The sequence below is a fragment of the Cinclus cinclus genome, chromosome 4 (genome assembly GCF_963662255.1).
Source record: "Cinclus cinclus chromosome 4, bCinCin1.1, whole genome shotgun sequence".
NCBI lineage: Eukaryota > Metazoa > Chordata > Aves > Passeriformes > Cinclidae > Cinclus > Cinclus cinclus.
The window spans coordinates 19,253,434-19,267,188 of NC_085049.1; the positions used below are offsets into that span (position 1 = coordinate 19,253,434).

General features: G+C 38.1%; 1 protein-coding gene across 7 annotated transcripts in view; it reads left to right on the plus strand.

The window, feature by feature from the left end:
- SOX5 (SRY-box transcription factor 5) overlaps positions 1-13,755 on the plus strand; it is a 244,957-nt gene that overhangs the window by 96,334 nt on the left and 134,868 nt on the right. For all 7 annotated transcript variants that reach the window (XM_062491739.1, XM_062491736.1, XM_062491740.1 and 4 more), the window contains 2 exons: positions 8,708-8,880; positions 11,350-11,418. In XM_062491739.1, coding sequence (XP_062347723.1) covers positions 8,708-8,880; positions 11,350-11,418 — 242 coding nt within the window. The remainder of the gene's footprint in view (positions 1-8,707; positions 8,881-11,349; positions 11,419-13,755) is intronic.

A 13,755-nucleotide genomic window follows, 5' to 3' on the forward strand; every position in this document is an offset into this window, starting at 1 on the left:
TCAATTCAGTAATTGTTGCAATTTACGTATTATCTTCTTTGTGTTTACTTTTTTGAGGGGTTTAATAGCAGCAAATTGCAAACTGAATTTCAGTCCTTAGTAAATATTCCAGAAGTACTGGGGTGCATGGGAACCTGCCCAGTTGCACTCAGGGAGTCCTAAGTTTCAAGAGGAAATTTGACAGCTCCCAAAATTGTGGAGGTTGATCACAATGCAGTGTGATACTCTCAGGCTGCAGTGAAGTAGCCAATACTAGCCACACCAACGCAGAGCTTCTTCAGGCCAAAAGAAAGCCTGAGGTAGAGATTGTGACTGGATGGAGCTGCTAGAATGGGAGGTTAGTTGAGGGTTGTATATGTGGAAGGGAGGGTTGGAGAAATCTTTTTAAAAGCATTTTAAAATGTTATTTTGTGGCAAAGCAGCTAATTCAGGTTGTTTCAGATTTTTGTGCATATAGGTACTTAATTTGATCACAAAAAGTCAGGTTTTAATTTTATTTTTAAGATGTGATTATTGATAGAGATAATAGAATAAAATTTAACTAATTAAGGTAGCAAATGCCAATGAGTTTGAACATATGGGGGCCAAACCACTCTATATTTAAAAATTGTTTGGAGTTGGTTGACAAAACAGCCCTAAAGCTCTGCTTCATGGTACTAATATTACCTGAAAGATGTGCTGATAGAGCTGAATGTCACTGAGCTACAAGTCCCAGTTTACCAAAATAAAACAAAGCAAATACACACACACAAACACACACATACACACACACTTTTTACTCTTTTTCCTGCTGCTGTATGAAATTCCAGCAGCAAATGCTATTTTCCTAGCCTAGTTCTAACTTGTTGTCTAGACAGTAAAACAATGAATAACCTCTGAGAAATAATATCAATACAAATGTTGTCTATTCCTTTTGTAAACTTCACAATAAGTTGCTAACATGGTTGAATACCAAGCTTTGTTTGTCGTCTACTGTACCAAAACTTTTTTTCTGACTGCAAATGAAGAGTACTCAGTGACAGCCTCTTTCCAGTGTTGTGAAACAGCAAAGTGCTGGTTTGTTACAGAGCAGACAGCTGAGTTTTTTTTCTCCCCCACAGAAAATGAGTTCTTGAGGCTAGTAATGGCAAAAGAGGGTAATTGGTCATAATTTGGTTTTATTCATTCTTCACCTTGCACTCAAACATAAAAGATTAAGAATGTCCATCTGCTGAAATAAATACCTTCCATATATCTCGCTGTTCTAAAGCAGATTTTTACTTGTGAAACGGAGTGGATTCATTGCATAAATCTGTAGGTACAGTCAAATCAATTTGAATTGTGCACTTTTCTTTCCTTGTTTGTTGTTTTCTTTTTCTGGTGACTGTGGCTTGCTAAGTAAAAAGCAGTCAGAAACTTTTGTTTTACTATGCTGACTCGCCCTATCAATAAGATGAAATTTAATTTATCAAGGAGGGTAGTTGTAAGATGGCAGTCATTGTGTAGCAAAGTTGGCTTAAATACTTAATGAAAAATGCCGGTTTTCAGATGTTTTTGTCCTGACAGCTCCAGGATTTAGTGGCCTGAGAAGCTATGTTGTAGTCCATAATAAAGCACTCTCTGAACTATTGATTAGAGAAGCATTAGGAGAGTTAGCACATGTTCACAAGCATAGACTCACATCCATCCACCAACACATCCCAACAAGTACACAATTTGAAGTACAATCCCATTGCTTGGCCATAAACATATCACATTACTGTTCAAAAACAGAGGAAAGTAGATATTAAGATGAACTTACCTCAGCCTGTTAGATCTGTTTATCAGACTAGTTTTCCTGAAGGAAACATCTGCTCCCCATTGACTTCAGGTGATGTCAGCAGCATGAATGGGAATACTCCTCTTTAAATTTATGTTATAAGAAGATTTTTACATTTTTATTTAGGGAGAGCATGACACAGATTATTTTGCTTTAAAGTAGAAGAAGACTAGGTGGCCTGTCTGTTTTACTTTCCTGGTTTCCTTACTGAGCAAAGTATTACTTGGTTTAGATTTCTAATATGTCAGGGTTTAAACTCTGGCGAGAAGCGGGGAAAAAATAGTTGATACTGGGGTGAGAAAAGGCACTTCAAGAAAACCCTCTAGAAAAGGTATTTGTTTTATGGACTACTGATAATTTTATTTATTCTTTGGATTTGGTACAGTTAGGACAAGTAGGATTTTACTCTTTCTGAGGATGGCTTAGTTAATTGACTTTTCAGTTTGCAAAGCCTCCTTCATTTTTGTATCAAAACAGTAACCTTCACTAGCTTAAAAAGTCTATTGAAAAAACACACCATTGCAGGAAATACTTTGAGGTGACTCAGTCTTTAGCTCATGTATGGGCTGTAGCTCAGTGCTTGCCACGCCGTTGTTACATCAAAGTTACACAGAAACAGTGTTGTGGCATGGTTCTGTTGCTTAGTAAATTTGATGACATCAATAATTGGTTCATTTATAAGGGTCCCCTTGGCTGAAACCCTACCTAGTCTCCAACTGGGTCAAACACAGAGACTTAATTATCTATTTAACGTGTATTGCTGTTAAAAGTCAGTGGGGAAATTTTTGGCCTTGCTGAAATAGTTCTGCTGGTGACTTCATCAGGGCCAGCAATAAAACCTCCTACACCACATAAAGTTCAGAATGACTTTCGGCAAGTTGCTAAAATCTTCATGACTTAATTTGCTCTTGAAAAACATAATGCATACCACTACATTTCTACCTGCAAACAGTCTTTAAAAAGATCAATTAGGTAGTGCTTTGAAATTAAAAAATGCTTTATACTGCATGGTCTAATTATTATTATGCATCTTAACGTTATTTGAATACAGAGTACTTCAAAATATTCTTATTTCCATTTAATGATTTTTTCCCCGTAGAAAACTTTGTAGATACAGGAGGCTTTTTTTTCTTTTGTAACCACAGTTAATGATATGAACATAATACAATATTATTATGTCTTCCAGGCTTTGTACTTGCGCATTGTTTTCTTTGATTTTCCTTTGAAAGCCAGATTCTGACAGTTCAAAAGCTATTTATGCAATTACTTTGATAGTAAACTGACTTGGTAGATAGATTTCACTGTCTGTATGGGTGAATGTGCACACCAGCAGCCCTGGTTGATGCCATTCCTAGCAGTTTAATGGGGGCATGGCAGAGGGATAGAGGAGAGCCTTGCCATAGCTTTGCCCCTGCAGAATACACATCTGTAGGTTGTCTGGAAGCAAACACTCTCACTGCCTGAACACTTGCAGCAAAAGCTTAAAATGTCTGTTAAAGAAAATATTGGCTTTCCCAATTTCTCATTTACATTCTCATTCTGTCTGATAAATTATAATAAAGTATTTACTGTTTTGATCGCAAAAGCAGTTTCTCTGCCTTTTTTTTTTGCTTTGGTTCTGTTTTGGGTGGGTATGCCAAGGTTTCTCCTGTTCGTTTTCTCACTTTAAGTGTGTCATTTGGTCATATTGGTGTCTTCTTTCTAATGTTTATTAAAATGTTACTGCCACTGCCAGTCTGGGACTGTGAATCAGAACTAAGAATGTGTAATAGTTTATTTCACATTTGAGTAAATTTCTTCTACTACTTAAACACTATTATGGGTAGTGTTGATCCGAGATGAAGTTTAGGTTTGGCGATACAGAATGCCACTAATTTGAGTCTTCTTTTATTGCCATCTGCTGTGGGTGTTTCATCCACAAACATGGTTTTTTTTTCTGAGTCTCTCTTTGTGGAAATAGAGGATAAGCTGACGCATCTGGAAAGCATCTTTTCTTGGGCCTTTATGCAGTTACCAACCTGCAGTGTGTACTTTGATGGTCCTTTGCCTGAGTTGTTTTGATCAGTTGTGAAAAATGCACGTTTTGCCATGGCAGTGATAGGCCACAGGGAGTACCTACAGCAATCTCCTGAAAGACTGGTGGGCTGCTGGTTAAAAGCCTTGTTAGACATAAAATGTGCAATATCTGTCGTGGATCTGATGGTAATTAAGAGCAGTTCTTGAGGCAGTCACTGTTCCAAGGCACTCTCCTTTGGCTCCTCACTCAGTACTTCTGTGGTCTAGCTTGCTGTCAAACTGTACGCTGCAATAATGGACACTTGGTTTTTTTTTTCTCTCAGCCCTGTTGCCTGGCTGGAGTGAGAGTACTGCAACATGGAAAGGCCAGCTCCAGAACCATTCCCAGATCTGTGCTGCTTGGAGTTTAGTAAGGAAGTAGCTGAAGATGTCCTCTGGGGCTAGGGGTTTGCACCCCCTCCCAAGTTTTAACAGGGTTAGCAGCCATGTGGATAGTTCATTAATTCACAAGTAGCATAATTTGAGTGACTGTCTTTATTCTGTTGTTGGCTTAGTTGCTTAAAATACTGACATGTTTTGCCCTGTAAGCTACAGAATTCTTTAAATGGAAATCCCTAGCTGCCAAGACATTTCACGTGATGATAGGAGTTTAGCTCTAATGCAGGTTAACAGAGAGAAAATACTATGGTTAGGACCACCATCTTTGTTTACCCCCAATCTGCAGCATCTAGAAAATGGTACAAAAAACAACTGGATCTCTTAATTCCGTAGTAATTTTTCATCCACCAGGAAAAATTCCTATAACTGTTTGTATTTATGTAGTGACCCCGCTGTTGCCCTCACCTCACCATTAAATAAATAACACTGTCCATGTTTTTGCCTTCACATGTTACGCACAGTAATACATGATTAGCCATGGCAACTGTGAAATGGCACTTTTGTTGACCATTTCCATGAAGGTATTTGTAGAAAAGGTGTGTTAGGTAATTAGACTAACATAAAAAACAACAAACTTAAATTAAATGCAAACACTTAACATTGTTATCAAGACCATCTGATTCAAATACTTCCTTTTTTTTTTTTAATTTTCACACATTTTAAAGCCACCAGTTACCTGCAAGATATGTCAAAACTATGTTTCATCATCGGTGGAGCTTACATGTGAGTAAAACAAGGGAAAATCTGCACAGAACTCACAATCTCTCATTAGATCCCTATAGCTGATCTTTCTTGTCTCTGGTTTTGCACAGCTAACTTGAGAGTATGGCTATCCAAGTACTTATTTTTCAAGGAATTATTACCTCAAAGACTTGAAATTATCATTAAGTTCTATTCCAGTTACTGGAAGGATGGCTTAGTCCTGTGAAAAAAATATACCTACTAAGCTGTGTTTTCCAGGAAGTATTCTCCAACAGAAGATCTTTTATAAAACTGATGCTGATAAATCTTCCCTTTGGTTTATTAGCAAAGTAAAATAGCTTGAGAAATAAGCAAGAAGTCTGCCTTTTGTCAGACTACTTTCACTCCAGCTGCATAAACTCAAGGAATTATGCACTGTACTTATTAAGTAGGATATAAAACACCCCTTGTGGGCATTTCAGATTTTCTTTAAAAATTGAATAATCATGAAGAGACTGAGTTGATTTGTCCCTGGCTGCATGGCTGCAGTGTGCCTGTGCTTTTGCTGTCTGCATTGGCACTTCATTGCATTGCCTGCTTGCTCTTAGTTCATAGAGTTATAGTCTGGGTTGGAAGGTTATCAGGTCCAACCCCCTGCAATGGGCAGGGACACCTTTCACTACACCAGGTTCTTCAAAGACCTGTCCAACCTGCCCTTGAAAATTTCCAAGGATGGAACATCCACCACCTCTCTGGGCAACCTGTTTCAGTGTTTTACGACCCTCACTGTAAACAGTTTCTTCCTTACATCTAAGCTAAATTGACCCTCTTTTAGTTTAAAACTATTGCCTCTTGTCCTGTCACAGCAGGCCCTGCTAAAAAGTTTGTCCCCGTCTTTATAAGCCCCTTTTAGGTACTGGAAGGTGTCTCTGGAGCCTTCTTTTCTCCAGACTGAACAGCCCAAACTCTGTCAGCTTTTCTGATACAAGAGGTTCTCCAGCCCTCTGATCATGTTTCTGGCCTCCTGTGTCCCTTTTCCAACAAGTCCATGTCTTTCCTGTGCTGAGGAGCCCGGAGATGGATGCAGTACTTCATTTTCATTCTTTGAATTCAGATAAAGCTGTTCTTTTCCTATTGAGGAAGTTTCTTGATGCTCTGTGGGTCAGTCAGGCTGGAGAAGCAGTGCAGGAGCTGGATGTCCCTGTGTGTGCAGTGTCAGGTCAGTGGCACACAGAGCGTCTTGTTCCCTTCCAGGAAGTGCAGCCAGAACTTCGACTCATGGGGCTGGATATCAGCATGTCTTTTTCTGCTGCTGTTGGTAACTAGCCCTGTGATCTCTCTCTCTCTCTGTCAGTTTACACATATGGAAACATTTTCCCACCTTTAAGATTAATTTAGAGATGGGGATTAATTTAAGTTTACGAAGCGCTTTTTGATTCCCAACTGAAAGCTACTGTAGTAGCTCAAAATACACCAATGAACCAGTACTGGCTGAAGAGCTGTGATGTGTGTTGGTGTATTTGACAGTGATTTCCTTTTGCTTACCCTGACTCAGGGAGTGAGGCAGTCCTGTGTATTCCTTCTTTCTGGAGGACCGTCTTCCCCTCTCTCTTGTGCTTGCAACCCCCCAGTAAAAATTAAGAATAAAATATCTGCTGAATAAATAAGTACAAAATATTTTGTTTTCTGATGTTTCAGTTATAGTGGTAGTATCAGTGCATGATAGTCTTCATTAGAGGAGTGTTGTGGTAAACCCACGTGGACAGGCCAAGACAGGGGCTGCCTTGTAGAATAATTCTTCTGCACTACATGGAAACACTGCACCTTTTTTTCCTGGGGAAAAACAAATAAAGTATTGAAGAGTGGCAATAGAAACTTCTGATTAATTCCATGGCCAGGTGGCAAATGCATTACTTGTAGCAGTTCTCTGTCTCCAATGTTGGAAGGAAAATCATAGTTTGAAGTGTTTTCTTCAGCCGTGATAGTGCTTTAGCACTGGCTTCCATTCTTTCTCACAGCTTTTAGCAGAACAGGTTTAAAGTCCTATGGTTTCTGTTTCAATGTGTTTCTCAAGTTTCCAGCTTGTACCACAGTTTTTCTGGAGGCTTTTTCTGAGAATATTCTGCTGTAATTCTTTGTTATGTAGTGAGAATATTTTCACAGAAATTTCTAGAGCCTTCATAAAAAACAATTTAGTTACATTTCTTCTGTCACGTTTTTTTCTGGTGATTCTTTGTGGTTTTCCACTTGCATATATCTGTCTACAAATGGATTTAAGTACTTGAACTTGGCTAATGTAGGAAATGGGATGTTGCTTGGGATCACATCATTGAAATTAAGTAAAAGTAACAACCCCAAACAAACAAACCAAAAAGTAAATTAAGCTAACTATCAAGCAAAGAACCCCCCAATGCCACCTCAAAGGCTGTGGTTCAGCCTTTCAAAGCAAGCAGTAGATGATTCACAATTTCAGACATTTCAATCCAATCTAGAAAGTTGTAGTAAATATATTGAAGGGAACATTCCTGCACTGGCAGGGGGGTAGACTAAATGAGCTATTACCAGTAGCTCTTTTCCATGTCTGACTGATAGTTGGCTAGGAACATGTCTGCTGTAGTCGCCAATTTTTTTTTTCTTTTTCCTTTTTTTTTTTTTTTCACTTGGAGAGCACTGGTGACATTGGCAGAAGAATGCTTCCTGTGTTTGAAAGAGGTTTGTGTGGCAGGGTAGTCCCAAAAGCAGGCTATTTTCAGAGGAGGCATTGACACTGATAGCCTTAATCCTTTCCTAAGGGCTTGTTAGAAAGGTTTTCATAGGATCTGACTCATGTGAGAGGGTGTGGTGGTATTGGGGATATCTGTGGATTAGCTGCTACACATATTTTCAGGTCTTTTAAATTCACAGTCAAATGATCCTACATATATTAAAAGTGCCTTTTTTTTTTTTTTTTTTTTGGTAACGTATGATTCATAACTTTTGATTTTCTTGGAAATTTTTCTTCCCTTTCCTTATAACAATTGTCCTTCTGGGTTGAAAAATAATTTCTTCAGCATTATTATGAAAGTGCAGTAGTTAGTTCCTCTGTGTCTGCTGAGCTCTACTATAAAAATAAAAATAAAAATCTAACAACAGTACAGATGAGATGGTGATAGTGAGTTTCATTTAACTCAGGTTTTCAGATATGTTTATACAAGACTTTTTCCTTCGAAAGTTCACCTTGGTGGCAGCGACAGCAATAGGAGTTACTGACAGTTTAAATACTATATAATTTAATCCTAATCAGGGATGTAGATCATATAACAGGTTATAGAGGGATGTTAATACTTACCCTACATCAATGCTTTTACACTTACAGAAACTGTATCTTTTTCCTAAGTTTATGATATAAATACAGTTTTGTCTTACAAACCTGGAAGGGTTGATTTTTTGATCCCCAGTGTTTAAAACTTGGAAACGTTCTCAAAATCGGCAGTATAATTTCACTTTACTAATCTGGTAGAAAGGCAGTGGAAAATAGATGAAAGGGCAAAGAAACATTGAAGGGGGACACCAGATCAAAGCCTGTGTACAGATTTATCCTCCATGGCTCATTTTCCTGTAGAGGAGCAGGTCTTAGTGTGCAGCACATTGTAGTATGCTGCTGCTGCTCTTTGGTTCTCCTAAAATTTTGCTTACAGTAAAGCTGCAAAATAAAGAGCTGGATCCCTCTAAATTTTCTCTCTCTTCTCCTTACCCCTTTTTTCTTTTTGTTTTCCCCCACTGTATGATGCCCAGGGACTCCAGAAAGCCTCGCTGAGAAAGAAAGGCAGCTCATGGGTATGATCAATCAGCTGACCAGTTTGAGGGAACAGCTGCTAGCAGCTCACGATGAACAGAAGAAGCTGGCTGCATCTCAGATCGAGAAACAACGCCAGCAAATGGAGCTGGCTAAGCAGCAACAAGAACAGGTGAGTGATTATTACAGTGGCTTTCAGCTTAAATAATTTTCTGGAAGGACTTTCCAGTAGTTTATCTTTTAGGCTTCATACTCTAGAAGTTGCTCTGCACACAAAATCTTTTCCATTTGTTCTCCAAGGTGAAAAAATTTGAACAAAACCATACCAGATTAGTGATTTAATTTGCAATATACACATCTTTGAGTTGTTTAGAGCCTGGTGCCAATAATGCCAAGGTTGTGGGTTCAGACCCTGTGTAGGCCATTCATTTAAGAGTTGGACTTGACGGTCCTTGTGAGTCCCTTGCAGCTCAGAATATTCTGTGATTCTGTATTATCTTTCAGTACTGTTTGGGTTTTTAAACTACTTGTAAATAAACAGGCAAATTCAGCCCTCCTGAACAATCCGCTGAAGCTGCTGTAATTCAATAATACTGAACAGGTATAAAAAGAGAAAAATGCGGCACTTGGATTGTAATGTGAGAAATGAAAAGGTTGGGTTCTGCCAACTGTGGAAAAAAATAGAGAATAATACAAAGTCAGTGAACAAGTGTGACTTTTTTTCTGCTACAGTTGAGAGGCTTGATTTTCAGTTCTTGCAAATATGCCCTTCACGAAATGCAAACATGGTTTTCATATGTGATCAGTTCCAATGTGCATACATGGACACACAACATTTTAGGCAAAAACTTAACTTTTCTCACAGATTTCACTGTGCAGATTTTAACAGAAATTAATGTTCGCTTTTGTACTTGAACATGAGCAGAGAATATTTAGATATCTAGTTTAAAAATTTATCACAGAATTGCAGCTATGTGAGATTCATCAAACTCCCAAATTCTTTGAAATCTGTCATAGTTGTCATATTCAGTGTTGGTATTGTACTTAAGCAAATCTTAAGATTTCTAAGGCACTGCTGATACCTTCAGACATTTAAGCCTTGATTTTCCCCTGGTTTTAATTTTTTATCAACCTTACCTTAAACAAAGGGTATTTTGGCCTCATGCCTGAAATCCCACACAGGAAGAACAGAAGTGAGTTACCTTAAGCTGGATAATTTGTATCATGCTGTTGTTAAAACAGCAAAGGTAGATGAAAGGTGGAATTGGCAAGGTTCTTTCAGGAGGAAACGTGCTGTATGAGCTATTACATTTACCCTGCCTTTTAAAGTCACTAGTGCCACAGAATGGCTGAGGGATTTGAAAGTGAAAAAGAAAATTAAGACAATGGAAAAAGGCAATAAGAAATTAGGATAACTAGGGTTTCTTTCGATTGAAGAAATTGTGTGTACTTCTGTAGTATGCAGAAATTAAAATATCCAAACTCTGAAAAAAAGTAGTGAAAAAAATTATTTTTTCGTCTTAAAAGAAAGGCTCCAGAAAGAAAACATTTATTTAATCTGTTAGATGTGGAGCTAACTATGAGTGAGTGTTTCTTATGCAAATAGTCTAATAATAGAAAGGAAAGAAAATACCTGAAGGGAAGAAAGCACAAATTTTCTCCCAGTAAGTACATATAAGTTACCAGCTGACCCTGAGATGTGTACTCATAACACAGGGGAAGAGCAGAGCTCTTTCTAATGTTTGTTCTGCTGCACTGGCTGTTCACAAGAGCAGAGCTTTTGTGATAACTTAAATGAAATTTTTTCAAATCTGCTTTGTAAGTTCAAGAATGGTTTATCTCCCTCCAGCCTTTAGAACTCTTAATTCCATTCTGTTAACATCTGCTTTTTTCCTCACGGTGTATAAAATGTGTCTACAATAGCATTTGCAATCATTTAGTGGAGAGGAAGGATGGAAATCCTTATGGAAAATTGCACTTGGCATTGAGAGGAGACTTAGAACTACTCCATCCACTTCCATAAACTGGTTTCAGTGTTAAACCTTGTAGCCTTGCTTGCCCTGTAGTTTCTTGCAGCTGATACACATGTTGAAGAGCCAGTGACTTTTCCAAACTCAGTTCCAGTCTCTTTGTGCCTGTTTCTACATTAAAAAAAAGTACACTAAGAAACTAAGAAACTTCCTCTGTGATGTCAGATTGCCTTTTTTCTTTTTTTTTTTTTTTTTTTTTTTTTTGGGCCAAACAGAAGAGTATTTCTAGTCATCCTAATTAATCCTAATTATTTGCCTTCTCTACCTTCCTTCATTATTTTTCAGTTTCTCTGCTGGTATTGTTCTCTCTCCTGGTGAATTTTAGCAGTGCCATTTCAATAAGATATTTGCATAGGTCCTTGTCTTCACATCTAGCACAACATTTTCCATAAGATTCCTTTTCTCACTAATATTAGCATTGGTATTAGTATTGTTCCTGAATGTGTGCCACTTGCTTGAGCAACAGTCTCCAGGCTGCTGCCACCTGCCCTTGAAGGTTTCTTAGCTCAGTGGAGAGGTTTAAAGAACTAAGCAGGGCTGAAGCTTCCTATGGATTGACTCTGGGAATGGTGATCCATATCTCACGTTTCTCTTGTGCAATTTCTTCACAGATTGCAAGACAACAGCAGCAGCTTCTGCAGCAGCAACACAAAATTAACCTTCTTCAGCAACAGATCCAGGTCAGAGACACGTCTCCTCCCATGCCCCTGTTATCTTTCTTCCTTTCCCTTTCCCCACTCTTTCCCTCAGCTGTTACTGCCATAGTTTCTTTAAGAATCTCTGCAGTTGGCTGGCATCTTGTTTATGGAAACACATGAGGATTTTACTTGTCATTTAGCACAAAAGGTCAGTTTCTCAAAGGCCTTACATGATTAGCATGGTGTTAGAGGAGCTGGTCATGTAAGCAAATATTTGGACCAAAATCCTCTTTCCTCAGGCGTGACAAAAGCATTGCTATAAAGAATTTGTTTGGAACTGATGTTCTACAGCTCTGTTTTTAAGGTTTTGCTGAAACAGTTCTCTTCAGTGATTGATAATCAAGTGCACCTTCTTCCATCTGCCTGAGGTGTTGGAAGTCTTGGAATTTTTGTTTGTGGTGAAGTATTGTGTGAGTGAGAAATTTGTCAAAAGGTTGGTTAGATTCAACAGAGAAACTGTGTTAAGTTCCAGGTATCTATAGGTTTATTCTGAGTAGTAGAAAAAGTTGTCAAACCAGCATAACCAGTAAACTTTATTTAGCCTCCTTCTTCCTTCATGTATTCAGAAGTTACTTTTCATGCCATTGACTCTATTTCATAACTTTCCTTCCATGCGCATAGTCCTGTTTTGGGAATAATGCAAATCAGTTTGCTTGTGAAGGTTTCCACAAAATAACAAAGGAGAGGTTTGACTTCTTACAGATGTCTAGGATCAGGGTAACATCTCTGGCTGTTTAATTATGCAGTTCTGTACAGAGCATTACAAGTTAGTGTAGACTGTGTTCTGTTTGTTCAGTAGCAACAGAATTATCCTTCCAAAGCTTTTCATCAGTATTTCAGAGTTGAGTTACCTAAAATTATCAATCACAGTTGTAACCCTTTTAAGAGAACCTAATTCCAGCCAGATCAGAGGAGCTGTATGACTTCATACTGGAAGAAGACTTGGCTCTGTCATTCCAGAGGAGGTTCTGTCCCTATCAAGACTTGCGTATTTATGAAAAACTCCTGGGAAGGTCCAAATTCTTGCCAGCATAAGGCAACTTCTATACAAGATGTGCTTTGCTGAAAATGATTTTGAGATCAGTAAGGCTTGGTTTGGCCTTGACCTCTGCGCTCTTTTCTTATTCTTTAATTTTTGTGTGTGAGGGATTTTTCTTTATTGCTGCATTTTTAATAGGACTTAAAAAGAAAAATAATAGCAAAATCTGTACAATAGCAAGGAAAATATTTATATTTTTAGCATTTAGCTGTGGCAGCAGGAGAGGAAGTTGTTTTATAAGCAGTGAATAAAAATAAATTGAAGTAACATAATTTGACCCCAACCCTTTTAAGTTTTAACGCCTTGTAGATAAGAATGAAGTATGTTGTTTTTAGGGTAGTGAAGAAAACCCTGGTTATTGATAATGAGATATAGAGCCTTTCATCTCTTGATCCTTGGTCCAAGTTTGACCTAAGTCAGTAGTAAATGAAAGTCAGCCAACTACCATCTGATAGAAGCTGCAATCCTTAGAAATTATTTGGAGGTCTGTCTCAGGGGATTTCAGATGAAATATTGACCCTGCTGAGGTCAGAATTTCACCTCCAGGGTCCACTTCACACAAACCCCATCAGATTTGTGGCACCCTCCTTTTGGATGGTCAGGCAAGAAAGGTCAAGAATTGAACAGGCAGAGAGAGAATACTGTTTTCTCATTACCACGGAGCTGATCTGTTTGTAGTGAATTTTTGGTTGTACTGCCCAGGCAATCTGGGCAGTTCCATGCCTGTATGATCCTGAAGTCGCATGAGCCCTGGTTGAAGCCCACATCTCTGAAGGGAAAAACATTTAAAAATGAAAAAAAAATCATTATTGACTGTAAATACAAAGCAAGACATTTCTCCTCAATTAGTGACTGTCAAAGAAAAAAAAAATCTTAAAGAAATCATCCTTTGTATATAAATTAAGATAATGAAGTCACCCTAACATGCCCATGTTTAAACTGGTCAGTGAGTTTAATCAGCTTATGGGTTATGGTAGATGGAAGAAAACTGTGACAAGAATGTAGCTGTGAGTTCAGCTTTTCTGACCTTGCCCTAATTAATCTAACAGGCTTCTGTCGCACTGGCCTGAAGATCTGAAATAGCATTAGATTTATTGACAAGGAAATATTGTACAAAGAGTGGATAACTTATTTGACTTAGATGCAGATGAATAATTTTGCTGTAGTTATGAACACAACTTATTTATGACAAAGGAATTGTTTTACTTGAGCCAATTTTTTTCTAAGCTTATCAGAGTTGCCATAATACCAGATAAATTATTACACAGAAGAAAGCTATT